Source organism: Exophiala oligosperma, assembly GCF_000835515.1.
Source record: "Exophiala oligosperma strain CBS 72588 unplaced genomic scaffold supercont1.7, whole genome shotgun sequence".
NCBI lineage: Eukaryota > Fungi > Ascomycota > Eurotiomycetes > Chaetothyriales > Herpotrichiellaceae > Exophiala > Exophiala oligosperma.
The window spans coordinates 1052921-1074521 of record NW_015622824.1 but is presented as its reverse complement, the minus strand read 5'-3'; the positions used below and the strand labels follow the sequence as shown (position 1 = coordinate 1074521).

At 51.2% G+C, this 21601-nt stretch overlaps 7 protein-coding genes across 7 annotated transcripts; 3 read left to right on the top strand and 4 right to left on the bottom strand.

Moving 5' to 3' along the window:
* The first annotated feature begins 202 nt into the window (after positions 1-202).
* Positions 203-5485, top strand: PV06_07685 (uncharacterized protein). The gene is made up of 4 exons (XM_016408951.1): positions 203-949; positions 1003-1396; positions 1450-1732; positions 1780-5485. The coding sequence occupies exons 1-4, from the start codon at positions 695-697 to the stop codon at positions 5228-5230; spliced, it is 4383 nt and encodes a 1460-aa protein (XP_016260705.1). The 5' UTR covers positions 203-694; the 3' UTR covers positions 5231-5485.
* Positions 5486-5777: 292 nt separating this feature from the next.
* On the top strand, positions 5778-10895 carry PV06_07684 (uncharacterized protein). The gene has a single exon (XM_016408950.1). It carries the CDS (start codon positions 6009-6011, stop codon positions 10314-10316), a length of 4308 nt encoding a protein of 1435 aa, XP_016260704.1. The 5' UTR covers positions 5778-6008; the 3' UTR covers positions 10317-10895.
* Positions 10896-10922: 27 nt separating this feature from the next.
* On the bottom strand, positions 10923-13423 carry PV06_07683 (uncharacterized protein). Its single transcript, XM_016408949.1, has one exon. The coding sequence runs from the start codon at positions 13151-13153 to the stop codon at positions 11429-11431; it is 1725 nt and encodes a 574-aa protein (XP_016260703.1). The 5' UTR covers positions 13154-13423; the 3' UTR covers positions 10923-11428.
* A 321-nt stretch (positions 13424-13744) lies between these two features.
* PV06_07682 (uncharacterized protein) lies at positions 13745-14922 on the bottom strand. The gene is made up of 4 exons (XM_016408948.1): positions 14601-14922; positions 14400-14511; positions 14190-14348; positions 13745-14139 (listed from the first exon to the last, which is right to left on the bottom strand). The coding sequence occupies exons 1-4, from the start codon at positions 14613-14615 to the stop codon at positions 13895-13897; spliced, it is 531 nt and encodes a 176-aa protein (XP_016260702.1). The 5' UTR covers positions 14616-14922; the 3' UTR covers positions 13745-13894.
* Positions 14923-14989: 67 nt separating this feature from the next.
* Positions 14990-17261, top strand: PV06_07681 (uncharacterized protein). The gene has a single exon (XM_016408947.1). The coding sequence runs from the start codon at positions 15252-15254 to the stop codon at positions 16569-16571; it is 1320 nt and encodes a 439-aa protein (XP_016260701.1). The 5' UTR covers positions 14990-15251; the 3' UTR covers positions 16572-17261.
* Positions 17262-17383: 122 nt separating this feature from the next.
* PV06_07680 (uncharacterized protein) lies at positions 17384-19093 on the bottom strand (the record flags this gene model as incomplete). Its single annotated transcript, XM_016408946.1, has 1 exon — positions 17384-19093. The coding sequence occupies one exon, from the start codon at positions 19091-19093 to the stop codon at positions 17384-17386; it is 1710 nt and encodes a 569-aa protein (XP_016260700.1).
* A 695-nt stretch (positions 19094-19788) lies between these two features.
* PV06_07679 (uncharacterized protein) lies at positions 19789-21268 on the bottom strand (the record flags this gene model as incomplete). The annotated part of the gene is made up of 2 exons (XM_016408945.1): positions 19789-20617; positions 21156-21268. 2 exons carry the CDS (start codon positions 21266-21268, stop codon positions 19789-19791), a joined length of 942 nt encoding a protein of 313 aa, XP_016260699.1.
* Positions 21269-21601: the final 333 nt, after the last annotated feature.

Here is a 21601-nt window from a genome sequence, read left to right as displayed (position 1 = left end):
AGGCCAGAAAGGAGACGCTGAAACAGACCAAGATCCTCTCCATCCTTCGCCATCCCAATCACCCACTGCAAGCCATTCCCGACCCTGCGAACCTGTTCCTCACCACCCAAAAGCCACTCGCGCGCAAGGAGGAACTGCACCCCGTATCCCAGTTGAATATTCTTCCTGCAGACGGTTGTAGGATTTCTTTTTCCAATCTTCGTGCCAATTCACTGGCAAAAGTCATCGAATCATTGTTGTCGACTTGGCCGTGAGTCGTTTCTTCCCCCCCGTCCGTGGCACCAGCCTCTCTCTCTCTTCCAAGCGTCATCTACGCACAGACACCCTCCTTCCTCTCCAACAGTCGGACGGCCAGGCATCGCGCTTCAGCTCGTCGCGTCGGGCACTTTGACACAGCGTGCGCATCGGCCATCTTCTACAACCTCCCGAATTTTCTTTACCAGGGCCCATTGGCATTCGCACACACACCGTGCTCTCTCTCTCTCTCTTCATTTTCTCACCACCGAGCCTGTCACGACGATACCATGAAATGTGCTTGATGCGGGCTCACCGTTAGCCTGAAACGAGCCCTGCGACTCCCCGATAGTCTTACTCGAAGAGCAGCAACTCGACATTGCCGCATGAAAGAGTCGCCCTGCGCGCCGCGGACACACAGCTTACTTCTCGCCGTCGAGACACGAGGAAGTTATCGACCATGGCGTTTCTGTTCAAATCGAAAAAGAGTGCGCCGCCTTCGGGTCTTCCTCCCGCAAGTCGCAAGATCCATACCTCCGATGGAACTTCTGCTTCGACGGTAGAGAATGGTGGACTCGAAAGAGCTGGAGAACGACAAACACAATCACCAACCCCGGCAAGTGCTGGTCCTAATGGCTCGATGAATTCGATGAACGCGAGTCTAGCAGGCGGACCATCATATCCACGGCGAGAGAGATCGGAATCAGAGTCCGGAGTATGGTTTACCCTTCTACATTCGACTGAAGCATCGCTAACCGTAATACGCAGACGCGCCCATCCACCGCTGCTGGTGGTCAGATCACCCAAGTCCCAAATGCTGCTCTATATCCCTGGTCGCAGCGACGACTGAACTTCACCACCCCACAATCGAATCCTTTTCCTCGCTATGGTGCCGCCGTCAATGCGGTCGCTTCCAAGGATGGCGATATATACATCATGGGCGGCTTGATCAACGGCTCAATGGTCAGAGGTGATCTTTGGATGCTCGAATCTGGAGGTGGAAATCTCGCCTGCTACCCCATCGCAACAGTCTCCGAAGGCCCCGGCCCCCGTGTAGGACATGCTGCTCTTCTTGTTGGCAATGCTTTTATTGTATTTGGTGGTGACACCAAAATGGACGACTCTGATGTGCTTGATGATACCTTATATTTGCTTAATACCTGTAAGTCGCCAGTCGTTCCCAGAGGAGTGTCCATTTTTTCTAATCTTTGGAAGCCTCCCGACAATGGTCCCGCGCATCACCACCTGGACCCCGACCATCAGGACGATATGGCCATACGCTCAATATCCTGGGTTCTAAAATCTACATCTTCGGAGGCCAAGTCGAAGGATACTTTTTCAATGACCTGATAGCTTTCGATCTGAATGCCTTGCAGAACCCGTCTAATCAGTGGGAGTTCTTGATTCAAAATTCGGGCGACTCGCCTCCCGCTAACGGCAAGGTGCCGCCTCCGAGGACGAATCATACTGTTGTGAGCTACAACGACCAGCTATACCTGTAAGTTTGTGGATATTGAAGTTGATAGCCATACTAATCCACCTTAGTTTCGGCGGAACCAATGGAACGCAGTGGTTTAACGATGTTTGGACCTATAGTCCTACCACGAATTCCTGGAAACAAGAAGATTGCATAGGCTATATTCCAGCACCTCGAGAAGGTCATTCTGCAGCACTCGTTGGCGACGTCATGTATATTTTCGGCGGCCGAACCGAGGAAGGCACCGATCTGGGTGATCTCGCAGCATTCCGCATCAGCTCGAAGAGATGGTATACTTTCCAGAACATGGGTCCTTCACCTTCGCCAAGGTCTGGCCACAGCATGACCGCGTACCGGGACAAGATAATTGTGCTGGCCGGCGAGCCCAGTTCTGCACCGCGGAACGCCGAAGAGTTAAGCATGGTCTACATTCTGGACACGGCTAAAATCAGGTACCCTAATGATGCACCTGCTGATATGAAAGGCCCAGTGAGTCCGACTCGACGCCCGAGCACGAGTACGGAGGTTAGAAGCACCGCACCACCAATTCGATCGACATCGCGTGAAGGTCAGAGAGCTCCGAGCGCTGCTCGGGAGCAGTTCACAGGCGGGCCTGTTCAAAGGCCTGATCCTCAACAGCAAGCCTCGAGACTTCCGCGGGCTTCCATAGCTCAAGGCTCTGCTGGTCCTCCGCCTCAAGGGCAGGCTCCGGGACCTCGCCTTAATGGGACTCAGTCGCCTGCCAGTGCACCAAAGAGCAGATACAATGGTCCACCGGTCGAGACAAGAGGTCCTTCCGCAGGGCCAGATTCTGTTCGCAACATTCCTACCGAGACCATGGCACAGGCTCCAGCTATCAGAGAAGTACAAAAGGAGAACATCAGACCGAGCCGAGAGAACAGTCCGAGCACTCACGGTCGGAGGACCCCGATCCAGAGAACTGAGAGCAAAGCCAAGGCCATGGAAGCTGGTGAGGCTGCACCCTTGGTCAGCAACGGCGTCGCAAGGCAACGATCATTGCGCTCACAGCGAGCTCAAAGCTCGATCGACAGTACTGAAGACGGTCTCCTTGGCCGTTCATCTTCTGGCCGCCATCACGGCGAAGGTGACGCTCGAAGTCTGCGAAGTATAGTCGACGAACCAAAGTCACCCAAGTTGAATCCTCATCAAGAAGCTTTGTTGAAAGAATTGGAATCTGTCAAGAAGACCAATGCTTGGTATGCCTCAGAATTGGCATTGGCACGGAAGCAAGGTTTCAACGCAACAATGACCTCGAGTCCAACATTTGATGATCGTGCGGTCAGCCAAGTTGCGGATGATGATCGACCACTCATGGAAGCGTTTGTGAACATGCGAACAGAAATGATCAAGATGCAGGAAGCTATGGAGGCACAAGCCTCCTCAATGGCCAAACGTGTCGCTGAGGTGGAGCATCAACGCGATGCTGCCGTGACCGAAGCCGCATATGCTCGTGCCAAACTTGCTGCTCACGGTGGAAGCCAGCGAAGTACGCCTCAACCGGACGCGTCGCATGAGCCAGACGACCAGGAGCGCTTCACAGACTTGAGCAGACGACTTGCTCTGGCTCTGGCCGCACAGTCCGAGCACAAAATCAAACTCGATTCCCTTTCCAACGATCTTACGTCCGAAAGGCGGGCTCGAGAGCTTGCAGAGGAATCCATGGATGCCTTGCAAGCTCGATATGAAGAGCTTAGCAAGAGTCGAAATCCTGCCGAACTCGAAGGCCTCCGAGCAGAACTACACGAAACACAGAGTCTTGCACGTGCTGAATCTGGACGGCGAGCTGAACTCGAAGATGAACTGCGTAATATCAAAGTCGAGCACGAAACTCTGACCAAATCACATGAGGACACTTCGTCACGGCTTTCGAGTCACCTCGCCTCAATGGCCGCCTTGGAAGCAGCTGTGGCAGCTTCTACAGGCAAAGCAAATTTGTATGAACGCCAGATTGAGGAAGAACGTCAGCACCGAGAACTTTCCGAGCGTAAATTGTCTCAACTCAAAGCCGAGCATGAGGAGAGAGTTACCGAGCTCGAGAATACATCCAAGCGCTTGCGAGACGCTGAGGAACTCGCCGAAACTCACGCTAAAGAGGCTTCAACGCATCGAGAAGCTCTACTCGCTGGTCTAGCCAGGCTTTCCTCGACTGATGCTTCGTCAAAGCATGACGCAGTGTCGGAACAAAAGTTGGCAGCATTGAGAGCCAGTGCAGAGCAAGCATCGACATTGGCTAAACGTAACCAGGAAGCGGCTGACAAGGCTGCACAAAAGCTGCGTAACGCAGAAGAAAGGATTGCAGGGCTGGAAGCATATCAAGAACAGTCCAACCGCGAAGCTCTCCAGATCCGTCGACAACTACAAGCTGCGCTCCGCGATGCACAGAACCATCAGTCCGAACTCCGTGAGTTGCGATCGAATTTGGAAATCAGCCAAAGGGATGCCAGCGCCTTGGCTGTTCAGCATAGCGCACTTAAGGATCTCCTGGGCGAACGGGGCATGAATGGATCCACAATGAGAGGATCGCCGATCTTTGACCATTCTCCAAGCTCTCGATTCGGTACTCCAGAGCAGAATCGTCTCAGAGAGCTAGATCAACAGCTACAGGCAAGCATCAAGGCGCACGAGGATACCAAACATCAATTCGAAACTCGAATGCAAGAAGCCGATAGTACCTACAAGGAGAAACTCGAGCAACTCGAGAACGACTATCAATCCGCAGTTCACTATGTTAAAGGCACAGAAAAGATGTTGAAGAAGATGAAGGAGGAGCTCACCAAGTACAAGTCCCAAAATTCGCAGCTGACCACAGAGTTGGAGAGCGCTAGAAGCGCCAGTGCCATGTCTAATACGAACGTGGACACCTCATCTTGGGATAGTGAGCGACAACAGTTGCAATCTGCGATTGATCAGATGAAGACGCAGACCGGGCAACAAATCAGCCTATTAGAAGGTAACATCGAGACTCTTCGATCCGAACTCGCATCTGTCCAGGCCGATCGGGACAAGCAGAAGAGAAGCTACGAGGAATTGTCACAATCTTCGCAGCGATTCGGCAAAGAACTTGAACAGCTGAAGACAGAGAACTCGATGCTCGAGAAGAGAGCAGAAGAGGCCGAGGACAGAGTTACTATGCTCCTCGATCAGGTCGGCCAATCTGTGGGCAACTACAGACGGCAGTCGCAACTGCAGCCACTTCCCAATGGGATCATTGGTCATAGCCGTGACGAGAGCCATTCAACCTTGACGGATGTGTCCGTCAACGAAGACCTTGGAAGGGATGAACGAGGTTCAGTTGCTTTGGACAATCTGGCTTCGGAACTAGAAACCCTGCGAACTCAGTGGGAAAGCACGAGTCGAAACAACTATCGAATCAGCACACAGTTTGATTCGGAGCGAACACCCACGGGCCAAGGCATCGAGCTCAGCGATAATCTGGCCAACTGGAGGAGGCGACTGGAGGAGGAAGAGAAAGGAGCCAGTCAAACCACGGTGGCTTGAGGAATTCCATCATTGAGACCCACGACACACTATGCTTCTGTTCAAATACACTCAAGTTCTTTTAGTTTAGCATTGATTGGAGTTGTTGAAATCATACCGTGCAGGATGACATTGATGAAATGGTTGAAGAGCTGCTCCACGGCTTTCTGTGGCTCCATGTACGTTATTTATTTTTAATGGAGGATCGTATCTTTTACGGTGGTACGGATATGGAGGCCGGGGATGGTTGCAAAATGTAATATCAATACCATGGACAAAACACCATTATCCGTACGGAGTAAAGAATGCGTGCGTTGAACATATTGTGACAATTGATAGACCGAAGAGGCTGGCGACGAGGCTGGCTGTCCATAATTGTTAGCAAGCGTCTAAGGTTATTATACAGAGTACGGAGTATTAGGCTTCAAATTAGGTGGCCCTAGAAGCCACTAAAGTTGACTTAGACTAGCAGCCTCGTGATTCCCCGCATCCACCAAAAATTAAGGCTGATGAAGCAGCTTGGGGGTTTTGGAATCCGCCTCAGAAGAACCAAAACGACACTCTCAGGATCTATTTCATGGTCACAACGAGCTTATCCTGTCACCGATAGTGACGAGACTCTTACAAAATCGTCAATTTACCTCTGTAGCAGCAACGAAACATCATCATCATTCCTCTTTCTCTTTCAGGCAATGTGCGCGGATGATGTCGACGAGACAGCCTTCCTGCGCCCTTTCTCAGAACTGATGTCTTGTAGGCGTACGAAATCCTGACGAGACATTCATCTGAGGAGCCCACCATGGCTTCACAGCCTAGTCAAGCACATGTCGGCGTCGGCCTGGGCTTCGACGTGCCCTACCGCACAAGGCCTGCGACGCAGGAATACAATCACCATACATCACGAGCCCTAGGCGGTGATGTCGCTCGATACTCGACAGCCTCTGCTTATCAGATCCATAGCCAGATCCACGGCAGCACCTCTCACCAGACCAATGGCGCCTCTCCCAGAATCATACCAGAAGCCGAAGATTACCTGTCCGCACGACCCGCGCCTCTACACCGGACGAAGAGCGATCTTGGTCCACGAGCAAAAGGAGGAATCGCTAGTCCACCCTCGGAGGATAAGCTGGCGCACATTCGACATGGTTGGGATGACGAATACACGTCAAATGAGTACCTGTCGCTGTTGCACTCGACCTTCTACATGTATTACACGGAGAAGAGGCACGAAAGCAATGGCTCGCAGTCGCAAGAGTCCAAGCAGTACCCGAGCGTCGATTGGCGGATGAAAGATAGGATGAAGACCGTCTCTGCGGCGCTGGCCATATGCTTGAACATCGGCGTGGACCCGCCAGATGTGATCAAGACCAACCCTACTGCCAAACTAGAAGCATGGGTCGACCCGACTGGGAGCAGTAGTGGCTCGACAAAGACCATGGAACAAATCGGGAAGAGATTACAAGAACAGTACGAATCGCTAAGCTTGAGGACCAGATACAAGCAGTACCTGGATCCTTCCATCGATGAGACCAAAAGGTTCTGCATATCGTTGCGACGTAATGCGAAGGACGAGCGAGTCTTGTTCCACTACAACGGCCATGGTGTGCCTCTTCCCACGGCATCCGGCGAGATCTGGGTGTTCAATAAGAACTACACGCAGTACATCCCAGTCGGGATCTATGATCTGCAGTCGTGGCTCGGTGGGCCAAGCCTGTTCGTCTACGACGTCTCTCACGCCGGCAACATCGTGGCCAACTTCGACACCTTCCTGGTCAAGCACGAGAAAGAGAACGAGGAGGCGAGGAAGAAAGATCCCAATGCTGCTCTACAAAACTACGGCGACTGCATCCAGCTTGCAGCTTGTGGGAAAGCCGAGATGCTCCCGACGAATCCAGACCTCCCAGCTGATTTATTCACCTGTTGTTTGACCACTCCCATTGACATCGCGTTAAGATGGTTCGTCATGCAAAACCCTCTTCCCAATGGCCATTCTCTCGAGGATGGTAAAATCCCAGTACCGGGTCGTCTTCAGGATAGGCGAAGTCCGTTGGGAGAGCTTAATTGGATCTTTACAGCCATCACCGATACCATTGCGTGGAATATCCTGCCTCGACCGTTGTTTAAGAAACTCTTTCGACAGGATCTCATGGTCGCCGCGCTCTTCCGCAATTTCTTGCTCAGCGAGCGATTAATGAGGGCAAACCATTGCCACCCAATATCATCGCCACCTCTTCCAGAGACACATCACCACCCGCTGTGGCAGAGCTGGGACTTGGCCATGGAAATGGTGCTTTCACAGCTACCTATGCTTCGTGAAGCCGAGGAAGGGAAACGTGTGTACGAGTATCAGCACTCGACCTTCTTCTCCGAACAACTCACAGCCTTCGAGGTCTATCTCAGCTCCGGACCGACGAAAGACCATGCGCCAGATCAGTTGCCAATAGTGCTCCAAGTGCTCCTGAGTCAGGTCCATCGGCTCCGAGCTCTGATCCTCCTGAGCAAATTTCTTGACCTTGGGCCATGGGCTGTGCACCTCGCTTTAAGTATTGGTATCTTTCCTTATGTGGTGAAGCTGCTCCAGGCTGCATCACTCGAGCTGAAGCCCGTCATGGTCTTCATCTGGGCGCGAATCATGGCCGTCGATTATACCGTGCAGAGTGATTTGTTGAAGGATAACGGCATCCATTATTTCATCTCAATCATGAACCCACGCTCCGACATACCAGTTGGGAATGCCAGCGAGCATCGAGCTATGTGCGCGTTCATTGTGGCCACTTTCTGCAAAAAGTACCCGCCTGGGCAGACAGTCTGCCTCCTTCCCGAGCTTTTCAATGCTTGCCTGCTCAACATGTTAGAGCCAGAAAATCCCTTGTTGCGACAATGGTCTTGCTTGTGCCTAAGCATGTTGTGGTGTGACTATGCTGATGCTAAATGGATGGGCATTCGGAGTATGGCACATGCAAGACTTTGTGAGCTATCTCTTGATCCTGTCCCAGAAGTCCGAGCATCGATGCTTCATGCTCTGACAAACTTCATCGGCATTCCCGACTTGACAGACCAAGTCTCCCAGATTGAGGAAGGGGTGGCGTCCTCGGTGCTGTTCATGACCTCAGACGGCAGCACGCTTGTGCGCAAAGAATTGGTGGTCTTCCTTTCCGCCTTTGTCAAACGCTATGAGAATAAGTTCCTTGTTGTCGCTTACGAATCTTTGGTGGATGAAAGAGATCGTCATCCATACAAGGACAATGGTGCTACTGCGTTCGAATCAAATGCTAACTCGCAGGCCATATCGGAAAATACCATCTATGGTTGCATTTGGCTACAAGTTCTGATACTGTCTGTCGACCCGCATCCGGAGATTGCAAGGAATGCTGCCATGGTGGTGGACTATATCCACGACACTTTGATCAATCAATCACCTCTAGCTCAGTTGGCTTTGAGAGTGATCGATGATCTACTTCGTGCTAGCAAACGAGAGGAGACTCAATTGAAGAAAGTGCCATCGATGGCCTCAATGCGACAGGTAGAGAATCGCCCAGGAACACCGCCGCCGCAGATGCAGAAACAGGCGAGCTATCTTTCTCTAAGCTTGAAGCGCGCGGGCACATCACTGCGCAACTTGGCATTCGGAGCTTCAGAGACACCCAGTGGTTCCAAAGACAACAGTCCTCAGAGGTCACCCAGTAAGACAAGGGAGTCTGTGCATCCGATACACACTCCACGCGGCCGCCTACCACCTGAATGGAGTCGAGCACCTGAGACCGCCGATGCTCATGGTGCCGTTGGACCTTACCAGTCTGCAGTCCTGCCAACCTCCGCCGGCTTTGTTGCTCTAGATCCAAAGAAGAAAGGTCACTTGCCTTTGACGAGTACCCTCTTGGAATGGTCAACCGAGTACTTCCGCGAACCGCAAATGCGACCCAACGACCCAGATGAACCAGGTTCAGCCGACTACAACTCCCGTCTTTGGCGACGTAATCGCAATGAGAAGATCATTGCGGACAACCAACCTCTCAAGGGTATAGCAGGAAGCACGAAGTGGACGCGCCTAGAAGGATTCCTCAACAACCACAACCAGCCCATGCGCCTTGCCTTCCATCAATTCGACGATCATCTCGCTGTGACCGACGACAAAGACACAGTCACAATCTGGGATTTCCAGCGTAATGAACAACTCAGTCGCTTCAGTAATGGTAACCCAACTGGTAGCAGGATCAATGACGCCAAGTTCCTCAACGAAGACGACCAACCACTTCTGATGGTTGGAAGCAGTGACGGCATGCTCAAAGTCTACCGCAATTATCAATCTTCCTCGGAGGTCAAAGTGATTACCGCTTTCCGCGCCCTGACAGAGCTGATACCAAGCAACAAGAACGCGGGACTTGTGTTTGACTGGCAGCAGGGTCAGGGTAAAGCACTGGTTGCAGGCGACGTCAAAGTGATCAAGGTCTGGAACGCCGCGACGGAATTATGCGTCGGTGACATTCCCGCCCGCAGCTCCAGCTGCGTGACCAGTTTGACGAGCGATCAAGTCGCCGGGCAGATTTTCATCGCCGGTTTCGGGGACGGGGTGGTGCGGGTGTTTGACCAACGTTTGAATCCACGCACGGCAATGGTCAAGATCTGGCGGGAACATCGTCAGTGGATCACCAACATCCACATGCAGCGAGGTGGTGTGCGAGAGTTGATCTCTGGCAGCCGCAACGGGGAGGTCAAGTTGTGGGACCTGCGCAGTGACAAGGCCGTCCTCACCCTCGCCGCCACCAGCAACAACAACAACAAGCGTTCGGACGGGCATGACGGACACGCCGTCGCCGCGGGCGGACCGTCCGGCCACGGCCCGTTGCTGAGAAGTCTCTCGGTGCACGAACACGCCCCCGTCTTTGCCGTCGGCACCGACAGGCACGAGGTCCGCACGTACAACACCAACGGCGACGCCCTGGGCGTCTTTGAGCCCCTCCCCAGCAGGTTGGAGCGCGTCGTCGGCGGCAGTCTCGCCGGACGCGGCTCCCAGAGTCCCATCGTCGCGACCGCCTACCACCCGCACCGGATGTTGCTCGCCTGTGCCGCCCTGGGGGATGGTCATGTTAGTCTCATGAGCTATTGATCCCCCCCCTCGAGTGGCACTTTGACGTTGTTGAAGACCGCCGATGGAAACATTCCCCACCTAGGATGGAGATGAAAGACTTTACAAGAGGGCGAAAAAATAAAGGTCGGAGAAGAACCGAGTGAGGAACGCGGCATCCTTGACCCCTTTGTTTTGCTTCGCCCATGGGAAAAACAAGCCCCCCCCCCACGGGATACAACGATTGAGAATGATTGGGGAATTCAGGGATCAGGGAGTAGGGATTCAGGGTGGGAGTTGTGATTCTTTTTTGGGTCTTGCTTTTGCTTCGTAGAGCCGGCCGCCCACACTCACCGGCCAAGGGTTTCGCGAACCACGGGGTAAATGGGTTTGGCGATGTTGTCCTTCATTGGCATTGTCCATCATTGTATGTCATAGTCATTCGATTCGGAGCGGCGACGTCCTCGCTCCACAGGTAGATGTCGAGGATCATGGTGGTCGTGGGTGCTCGCACGAGTGCCGTGCCAAACGTACCTCGGACGATACGGATCCTCCAGATTGCTTCCTCGCGATAGCTAGGTGGGCTCTTTCTACTCGGTAATACGTTTAATCACAGTAATCATAACATCGAAGCGTGGCAAAGGTAGTCTTGGTCAATTGCATCAAGTAGTAGAAGTAGACCTCTTTTGAGGCAGATGATATTCGTACTACGCGAACTCGAAAATCATACAGAGTATTATACTCGTTCGCCAAGGCTATAATTACAAAAAACGAAAGTAAATGCGTTTTGTTCCATCTCCTGTCGCCTTTTCAGCGCATCCTGGTGGCTGCCAGTTCGGGACCGAAACGAGAGGGGAGCGGTGGGATCCTGTGCAGTTTATCCGCCCAACACCATGTCATACCCCAAGATACAACATTCATATCGACACATGGCATCCGACTTTCAAGGGGTCAGCAATACACGACTGTCCTGACTGGTGTTTCAAGCTGTACGATTGGGATGTTGTACAGATAAAAGTCGAGATTTGCCGCCGTCGGAAGCCCTTCGTTTGATTGTTGCTCAAAAAGCACTTCTCGTTGCATTTTGCCGACCAGAGCATCCGTAATGCTACATTGCAAAAACCCAAGGCTCTCCGTTCTGTAGTAAACAATCATCAACGACGTCGACGTCTCTTTTTGAGATCTTGCCACTCTTCATCGTCATCTTCGTCGTCCTCATACTCATTATTTTCGGATTGGGTCTGTCCATCTTTGGGTGCGGGAGCCTCAATCTCCACCCCCCAGACTGTTTCAGGATCAACACTTTCAATACCGTGATTACCTAACAACCATCGCCCAAGGGCCATGACAGCTTCATATGCTTCTTCTCCAGTAGGCACAATTTGAGACTTTGGCAACAAGAAGCCATAAGTACCTGTGTCCCGAAGTTTGATTTGAAACGCTAGCTTGACATTGAGGTCATGATAGAAGAAGTCCAGCGCAGATCCTCCCTGTGGATCAACCTGGACACGGGTCTTTTTGACTTTGTCACGATAAGTGGTGCTTCCTGAACAGGCACTCTCAACATCGTAGTGGTGACCATTCGTCAATCGGAACGACTTGGCTAGGCCAAATGCCACTTCCTCGAGATCCTCGAGGTTTGGTGGATCAATGTCGCAGGTATAGCTGTAAGGATAAAGAATCTCTTGTGAGTACGAATGGAAATCCAGATACGACACGAATGTGACGTTGTTTTCATGCGTCTGACCTCTCGCCCACTCCGACAGAAGCTGGGCTTCCTGGGCTGCAAAAGGTGTTGGTCCGGGGTAATCGTCACTGCACGCATTATCCGCATCATGGCCATCCCATTCGAACCGGAATGAGCGGTCGAGGTCGATGCCGGGGCAGAATGGCAAATGGGTCGCCTGTCTGTTCTTGCGCCAGAACCTGTCGGTGGTCCATGTGTATTCGTAGCCGTCTGGGTTGAGTACGGGGACAAAAACTATGTCGAAATGATCTAGCATTTTTGTCACTGCAGGGAAATGAGGATGGCCATAGCGAGTAACTAGGTTGTACGCCACGTATGCAGAAGTTGACACCCCAATCCATTCTCTTGCATGGGTGCCACCCACAATCAGGACAGTATGCCGAACCTCATGATCATCGCCGGGCTGTGTTTTGGCACCTATTCGCAATGCAGGTATGTCTCGTCCCTCTGGTGACTGACCAATGCTAATCAACTCCGCATGCGTAGGAAACATAGAGGCTATCAGGCGTAGCCATGGATAAAGGACTGAAAGTGGCTGGTAATCTTGGAAAAAGAGGTCTTGGGGCGCACCAACATGTGGTCGACCGCGATGGAGAGTTGTGAGACTTGAGAGGAGAGGAGTTTCCAGTGAGTAAGGAGAGCTCGGATAAGTGTCGTAGACCGCCCGGGGCAGATCGTGAATGAGAGGTTTGTATGCGTGGTGTAGAGACGATGGGAGTAGTCCGATGAAGGAGGGTAAGACGTCCTTTTGTATCCTGATGTCGACCCAGTGGTCTGTGGCATCCCAGATATCGATGTATAACATCCTTATGACTTTAGACAGAGCTTTTGCTTCATCTTCTGTGCGGATCTGGAAGCGTAGGACTACGTCGTCACCATAACGTATATGGAACCGTGCAGGTAGCCGCGGAGCCACTTCCGGGCTGGAACACTCTTCCTCTCCATTCTTGCCAGGTATGGTCCAAATCTTCTCGATAAGAGAATCTCTAAATCTCTTGAAAGGTCCGCCAGACCTTACTTTCGCGGGGTACGATATCTTCGGCCGCAGCGAGGAATGGCACTGCGCAGGCGGCAGGCAATTGGCGAAGGCAATGAAGATAGCAACTAAAAGGATAAGTCGCAGGCGTGCCATGACGGCAAAATAATGTTATACCAACATTCAATAAGAAGTGATTTGTTCTGAAAAGATCATGCAGAAGAATAGAGGAGATTCTGGGAATCAGACACACGAGTAAAATGGTTGGGAGTTGGTAGTGTAGCAGAGGGGAAAGACGAGACACGAGATGGTACTGAGGTCTCCGTATTCGGAATTGTCTGACGGTGCTTCTTTCCCGAGGGATGTCGTAGCTTCCCGCGAGAAAATCGGAAACAACCACCGTCAGACATTCAACTTCGGCCTGCGACTGCAGAAGAAAACCAATCTCGTATTGAGGATCGACAAGTCCGTTGCGGAGAATCGAATTGACTTATTGATTTACATGCAGCGATGGCCTAGGCGTCTTTCGATTGATGGTCACCAATAACATCAAAATCCACCACGTTATCAAGCTCCAGTATGATAAATGAGCATAGCCTCCAGAATGACTGGCCAACAAGAATTCGCACCTCATGTCGATATACGGTTCATCACGACTAATATGAAGATTTCTTTGCACTCTTTGGTGGGGTGACATTGGCGAGTTCACACAAGGGAGTCAAATCAACGACCTACAGCAAGTCATAATGACCACGACACCATTCAATTTCCTGGCATATTCTATTTCTCGATATGCTTGCTCCGTGAAATGCTATCGTTTCGCATTCGCCATTTTCATCAGATCGTCTCACTAGCGCTCCAAGGACGTCACCACCAAGTTGAGTTCCAAGATCACATTTACACCTTGTATTCCTCAAGACCCCACTTCCAGACGGTGATGTAGGGAGTCATACCGTCCTCACGGAAGTCGACGAGAACATACATGCCGTTCTCAGCCATGGATTCACCCTGGTAGATGTCGTAGTTGTCCCAGTTGCCAAGGATCTTCTTGGCCGCAGCAGGTGCCTCGGATTGGAATTTCTTGATATCTTCCTCGGATTTACCAAGCTCCTTCAGCTTCTCAGTAAGGGCCTTCATGTATTCTAAGGGAAAGTTAATGACCAAGATCCCGAGGTATATGACTCTGACCTACTCTTGAGTTCACTCTGATATGACTTCTTGGTCATACCACCCTCCAACTTCTGGAGTCTGAATTGGTCGGCAAGATCGAGGACTGGTTGGTTGTCGCCAGAGTCATCACCACCGTCTTCGCCATCTTCACCTTCGGCAGATGGGTTGGCACCCTCGAGAACTAGTTGCCTGTCAGATCAAACCCTAGAACGCGCATTGCTTGAAAACAGACCAAAGTTCTCGGCACCCTTCTTGATCATCTTGCCATCAATCTCCCACAAGCCATTGCCGGCGTCGATGATCTTGGAGGTATCTGAGCAGATCTCATCTCCGCTAATGAGGTCCTGTGGAGGAGCGAGTCAGTGAGGAATTCTTTTCAAAGCGGGGCAGAGTTGCGACTGTGGTCTTTTTTGCCAGAATCAGGTAGACGCACCCTGTAGATGATCATTTTGAATGGCTGCTAGAAAAAGGACAGCAGAGAACAGAACAGAACAGTATTGGAGGTCGAGTGTCGAAAGATGGGAAAGAAAAACGCAGGCTTTTTGTTGTTTTCTGTACGAGTAGAGGGGTCCTCACCTCAACCCACACGAAATTCTGGCTCTAGCCCATGCCTGTGGATTCAGCCGTGCATTGTTTTGGGCATCTTAGCCGAGTGCTTGGCAGCGCCCAAACACGTGATGGGGTGATGAGGCACTTTCGGAGACGGAGAAGAGTAGATCCGGCTGATTGATTGTCATCGCAATCTGCGGACAACGCGGGAGGCGAATATTGTATTTTCCTAGTCATCATCAGTTTAAATGACTATGCTCGATCTCGTCCTCCCCTTGAACCTCACTCCACCTCTTCTTGCGCTCATTTCTTCACGTTCAATTCACGTCAATCACGCATGCTCCTCTTCTTTTCTTCTTCTGTCACGCTACTTTAACTCTGCTAAACGATTTACTCACGGCCCTCAGCCCTGTCGCTCCTTACGCTCCTTGTTGCCTCGATATCCGAGTCCTCCGAGTCACCCGTCTTAATATACTTCGGAGCGCCCCTTCGACAACGAGGACTCTTCTTTTGTACTTTTCCACCCTCCTCGTGTATGGTTGACACCATGGCGAACTCTACCCTGCAGGATCTCCCTCCGCTCCCGTCTTACACCCTCGCCTCTCGTCCCTCTATGATTCCTGGCGTGCCGGATATCGTATGTCAGTTGTTGGCTCCTGTGATTGCCTATTGGGTGGTTTCTGGTTTCTTTCACATCCTCGACGTCTTTGATGTTTGCGCAAAGTACCGTCTACATACTCCAGCAGAGGTGTTGAAGCGGAACCATGTCACGAGGTGGGAGGTGTTTCGAGATGTTGTTCTGCAACAAATAATCCAGACTGTCTTTGGACTGGCCGTTGCGTACTTCGATCCGGAGGAGACTGTGGGAAGAGAGGAATTCGATGTCACTCTTTGGGCATATCGTCTTCGTCACGTCCAGCAATACGTCCCAAGTCTGCTTGCGATCATCGGCTTGGACGCCCAGGCCATGGGTGGAAAGCTGCAGAACTACCCTCAACTTGCTGCGGCTCTGTGTGGCGGTACTTATGGGCCTCAGGCTTTCGCTCCTTGGGAAATGTCTACTGCCAAGTTCATCTATTGGATAGGCATTCCTGGCGTTCAGTTCACGGTCGCCATCTTGATCGTCGATACATGGCAATACTTTTTGCATCGGGCCATGCACATGAACAAGTTTCTATATACGACCCTTCATTCTCGTCACCACCGACTTTATGTGCCATATGCCTACGGTGCTCTATACAATCACCCGATTGAGGGATTCATGCTGGATACGTTGGGTACTGGAATTGCCTACCTCGTGACGGGCATGACTATTCGACAAGGAATGTGGTTCTTCACCTGCTCTACCATCAAGACTGTGGATGATCACTGCGGTTATGCATTCCCATGGGACCCTCTCCAACACATCACTTCGAACAACGCCGCTTATCACGATGTCCATCATCAAAGCTGGGGCATCAAGACCAACTTTTCCCAACCCTTCTTTACGTTTTGGGACCGTATCTTGAATACCGCTTGGACTGGTGGCGACGTATCGGCTCGATACCAACGTGACAGGATCGCTGCTCAGAGAAAGGTCGACGCTGATCTTGCCTCCTCTCAAGCATCCGTCGTCAACTCCCCGGAAATCGATATGGAGAATGCTCAGCAGCAAACCCGCAGCAGTCAGAAGCAAGTGCTCGAAAACCAGGACGGTGCAAGAGTTATTGCCGAAGAAGCGCGGGAAGAGCAGGAGGTTAAACAGTCTCTCAGACGGAGCACTAGACGAAAGAGTGGTTTTGATGCCAAAGCCTTTTCAGACCGGATGGCTGGTACTTTACATGGGAGGAGTCCGGCCATCCTCCACGCAGACTGAACCTTTGTGTCCTTTTTCAAAACTCAATCTTGTCCTTTTGCTCCCGACAGAGACAAAGAAAAAAACACAACAACATAGCTGGCGGGTCCAAATTGTCCTTGTTTTGGTTTTTGGGTGACGGGATTGTTTGGGGACTGTTGCGGAAGGATATATGTCTGGGAGGAGTTGAGATGCGTACGAATTATATACAAACGTTTTAAAATATGGGAGGGTCTTATTAGACCAATACCGGTAATATGTACCAACACAGAAAAGGAAGAATGAAGGAGTTCGCAACCCTTTGTTTTCACCACTCCTTTGGTTGCCAAACTCGTAATTTCCCAAGGTTAAATTCTTCACAGCATGTTCGCATGTTGTACTCTATACTCACTGGGTTTTCATCTCTTTATTCCCCATGACTGGCCCAAACTGTCTTACTGTTTTGGTGTTGTGTGGGCTGTGAATGTTTTATGTGTCTTGTCGGAAGGAATCCGAACAAAAGACATTGGAAGAGAGAAGATACTTGGGTACCTACCTAGGAATAGGGGATTTTATTAACGTAGTATCTTGAATATAGGGGTATTATACTCCGTACCAAGTAGTGGAATTTCTGGGTGGGATATCAGAGTACAGTTGACGATATAGAATATACAATTTTGATTTGGCATTGTACTAGACTGTATTAGTATAACGAGCGCCGAAATAACCTCGAAAAGAAAAGAAAAAAAACTCCCCTCCCAGTGATTATGCGACAAATGATGATTGAACGAGAACAGTACTTCGAACGACGTCGGCTGTTCTTTTTTCTTGTTCTTTTTTTCTCGTGTGGAAAGCTACGAGTTTTTCCGGTGATAAAACCAATTCAAATCATCACGCAGTCGGGCTTGACTTTCGTAGAAATCTTCCCACCTCGAGGAACATGTGTCATCAGATGGTTGAGATGGCTGTCGTGATGGTGCGGAGGAAGAAGAAGAAGAAACCGCACGAGGCTTGCTACCGTCATCCAAAATAAAGATGGCCGTCGTAGCCGCACTACCTTGCCCCAAGTTCTTGAACGTGGTGTCGCTGACCATGGTGTGTGTATAGATGGCTGTCGATGATGCTCGAGTGTTCGAGTGTGAGTGAGGATCATAAGTGGTTCGTGGTAATGTTTCGACAGTCGGCTTTGGCCCACACTCACTCGATCTCTCTCCTCTGTTTGGCTCAATATCCTCAATGACAGAATCGGTCGGGAAAGATCCTATCAAATTCTCATACGTCTCTGCCGGACCTCCTGCATCCTGGATTGGGTGTGACTGTGCTGCTGGTGTTGCTGCTGCTTGTGCTTGCTGGGGACGCAGATACAAGGTCGTCGAAGGTGCCCGTGAGACTTGACTGCTCGTCAATGGTTCGGTGTACCAGCTGTCGTTGCAGACGGGAGCTGCTGGTGGGTTTGATTGTGCTGTCAAAGACGGCTTGGCCGTAGGCACGGCTTCTCTTTTCCAGTTCTGTCTGGGTGGAATGTATGGCCCTTGTACCTCCTCCAGCTCTTGCTCCTGCCCTCGTCCCCTCTCCGTCTCGGATTGCCGGGACTTTGATACTGATGGACCGCCCTCAAGATTCTCAATGTCGACACTGTACACCGTTTCCGCTTTGGCTCGCTTCAGAGACATTCGACCTCCGTATGGACTGTGGCCTTTGGAGCTGGGATCAGCGCTGACGTCGGAATCGCTATCTCCATCGATATCGCCGTCAACATTGCCATTGGCGTTGGCGGGTGGAGGTTGTGGTGGTGCCGTCGAATGTCCAATTTGGCCGCCGTGTTCACCGTGCCTCAAGGAATTCACGTGAACGATGCCATTCTGTTTCACCCGAAACTCATGAATCTTGCTTCGTGCCACTTTTAGAGCGACAGCGGCCTTTTCGTTCTCCTCGATAATGTCCTGTTCCAGGTCCACAACCTGCCCGGTCTTTGCTGCAAGGTATTGGTGCAATTGCTGGATCCAACTCTCGATCCAGACTTGCAGACGTGGAAGCCCATGCTTCGCAACGTGCTTGCTCGTCGCGCGCGATCTCACCATACATCTCAGATTGAGCATGGTTTGCAAATCGCCGGCGATCCGACTCACGATGCATGCCTCGCACTGCGACGCCTCGTACTTCCACTTGATATCGTCGGCGCAGCAAATGAATGTCATTTCGAATTCTCGTCGCGGCGTCCAAAGAGCGTGCAGTCGCTGAAGTTCCGTGACGCACTTTCGTTGCCCGGGAGTGAGGAGCTGGCATTGACTGACGAGGCTGTTCAAGCGAGGACCGATTTCGACCTTGATCTTGCTCAGGACGGTCTCCACTGTCTCATGGTCCAAAAAATTGTGAAGGCCGCAGAGGTTTCCCTGCTGTCGAAGGATCACTCTCTCAACCCGGCTGGTGCGTAGGGTGTACGGTAGGGGCTTGATGAGACCTGCCAACGACTTGACGTGCTCGCGGACGTCGACGTCGGGAGGGAACTGGAGGATTTTGGTTAGTGTCGGGACGTGTTCTCGTGGGATATTCTGGATATGCATCTTCGTCGGTTTGTTCCCTTGCTGGGCAAGACCTCTAAGATGAGGGCAGAAAATGGGAAAGAAAATGCTTACCGTGTAAGTGTGTTGTAATCTCAACTGTAGATAGAGCTGAGTTGAGGCGTAGGTGGTCCTACTAAATCTTCATTTTCTCACCTTGCTTTTCTGGTTGTCAACCTTGCAATCCTGTCGTAGACAGAGCTCGGGATGAAAATCAGAAGTCGCAGATACTTTGGAAAAACCAGCATGTCCATGGCGCGAGTCTGAAGATATCCTTCTCCGAGATATCATCCTCACAATGACGGTCACGAGGCTGAAAGGAACAAGGATTAACGAGGAAAGAGACATTGTAATTGTACTTTGTGCGACGGAGAACAAAGACCAACACTAAGACAATTTTGAACGGAATGCAACAAAGAGAATATGATGTTGGATGAGTGAACCAAAGAAGTAACAAGAGAACAAAGACACTGTGGGTGATTTCACGGGCACCAACCTTGATTTCTTGAAATGTTCTGACTCAAGTTGCACCTGTTCTGTTTGGACCAGGAAATTTCCATAGGCGAGATCATATCATAGAGAGACGACTCTTTTTCCATGACACAACAATGATGAGGCTTCAGCGGTTGGTGTTGAGGCAGAGAGTGAAAGATCATTGATAATTCATTCACTAAGTCCATCTTGTATGTCAGCGGGTGTTACGAGAAAGGTCGGCAAAATGCCCAGAGTGCCCATCTGCTGTTGGCTCGCGTTGACCCCGAAGATGTCTCTGCAGGACTGTTTCCATTGTCTTGCTGTCTCGTAGCCTCAATTCGACACTGGATTGATGACGCGTTGCCTGAATTATGGACTTCTCTGGCCTTGTTCAGTGCCGCACAAAAGAGGATTCGAACACCCATGGGAACTCTTGTATCTTCGGCAAGCCACTCGGCAATCCGTAAAGCATCATTGAAGCCTCCCAGTTGATAGTGTAGCGAGCAGATCTCGTCTTGTACCCAGGCCCACTCTCCAGCTTCCAATCGACTTGAGGGTCCGATAAGGTCAGAGGTGAGTCGGAGAAGGGCAGTCAATCTGTCTTTGTAGGGCTCCATGCCAGCTTCGGACCATACGTCGAGCAGGGTGTTCAAGGAATGGCCCGTGGGCAAAGTGCGGGAAGCCAACAGTCGCAAATACCTTACCATGTGGCTTCGAACTTCCCCAAACCGTGCCCAAAGAGGGTACGCATAGAGTCGTAGCAAACGCAAAAATACCCAATAGGGATAATCCTGGAGGCATTGCGACGCCAGAGTGCAGGCGAGGTTGATTTTTTCAAATGCTTCTGATGTACGTTTTGTCAATAGCAGGGGAATGGCGTCGTAGAAGCATTTGTTGAACGCAGCAGGCAAGCCGTCTGGTGGGCTACAATGGGGTCCCTTCTTGTGGCAATCGTAGCCAAGAGGTTTCCATCTCGAGACATTCCAGGCTAGATATGACTGAGTCAGAAGAATTCGCTCGTCCCCTTTGACGGGAGGTGAAAAGACATCGGGTCTCAGTTGCAGGTCAATTTTCGCCTCGAAAGGCAGCGCTGATCGACGTCTTCTGCTTGGACCTGGGATCTTGTTGAACCGCTTGATTCTATCTCATTTGACAGGCTTGCCATATAGTCGAAGGGACGAATTGCCGCTTCCTTGGGTTTCTTTGACAGTGTCACGCACTCGACGTCGTTACCCAATCAGGCTTAGCGCCAAGATAGGGCACTGCCCGCGCTCGCACATTTACTCGCGCAGCCCTCACCATAGCCTAGTTCTAGTTCCTCGTGTTAGTTATTTCCGTCAATGAGACTCCTATTGTTGTGAGATCCTGATAGACAGTATCAGAGATTGCCTTCTTATCGGTGGCTTTGTCGTTTTTGAATGCCTGCCAGTGCGCAATCCGTCTCTTGTATGCCTTCTCCCTGGACCTCGCGTGTCAGCTAGCCATGCCCCCAAGCGAGGTACTAATAAGAACGACTTGCGTTGCATGAAACCCACACTGCTCGGCCAATAGCCTTTGCCCCTCGGATAGCTTCCTCCCCTGATGGACGTACAACTCGATGAACATGCCCTTGATCAAGGCCCATTCTTCGGAAGAAGGCCCCTCGAGCACCATCAACCCGGACGCGTCGCTCGGGGGTAATCTCCCAGTCACAGCGGCAAACATGTGCACTGAGTGAGGTTTGTCACATCATTGTCGCTCTTCTTCGGCTGTGATGATCTGGTGTTCCCTCCAGCATCGAAAGAAGTTACGACACTCGCTTGTTGCAATCAATCTCGATCTTGGTTCAATGGCCTGATACCTAAGAGGGTCGTTGGTGGCCAGAAAGACGTGGCAAACCGGGCGTCAGTGGTGCCGAGGCATTCCCGATTTCCAACACGAAGAGGCTACTAGACCAAGGCGGCAAAACAAAAGTCTCGTGCAGCTGCAAATGTAGGGCTGAATTGTAGCGTGTCAGGCAGGACGATATAATTCGGTTCTGGTGACGCAAGGCTGATT

Excerpts from the sequence above, each read along its gene's own strand:
- PV06_07683 (XM_016408949.1), bottom strand. The coding sequence starts at position 13,153 with ATGGCACGCCTGCGACTTATCCTTTTAGTTGCTATCTTCATTGCCTTC.
- PV06_07682 (XM_016408948.1), bottom strand. Across the intron at positions 14,349-14,399 it reads GAAGGGTGCCGAGAACTTTG|TTCTCGAGGGTGCCAACCCA; the intron begins GTCTGTTTTCAA and ends ACAGGCAACTAG. Across the intron at positions 14,140-14,189 it reads ATATCAGAGTGAACTCAAGA|AATACATGAAGGCCCTTACT; the intron begins GTAGGTCAGAGT and ends ACTTTCCCTTAG.
- PV06_07681 (XM_016408947.1), top strand. The coding sequence starts at position 15,252 with ATGGTTGACACCATGGCGAACTCTACCCTGCAGGATCTCCCTCCGCTC.
- PV06_07685 (XM_016408951.1), top strand. The coding sequence starts at position 695 with ATGGCGTTTCTGTTCAAATCGAAAAAGAGTGCGCCGCCTTCGGGTCTT. Across the intron at positions 950-1,002 it reads GATCGGAATCAGAGTCCGGA|ACGCGCCCATCCACCGCTGC; the intron begins GTATGGTTTACC and ends CGTAATACGCAG. Across the intron at positions 1,733-1,779 it reads TACAACGACCAGCTATACCT|TTTCGGCGGAACCAATGGAA; the intron begins GTAAGTTTGTGG and ends AATCCACCTTAG.
- PV06_07684 (XM_016408950.1), top strand. The coding sequence starts at position 6,009 with ATGGCTTCACAGCCTAGTCAAGCACATGTCGGCGTCGGCCTGGGCTTC.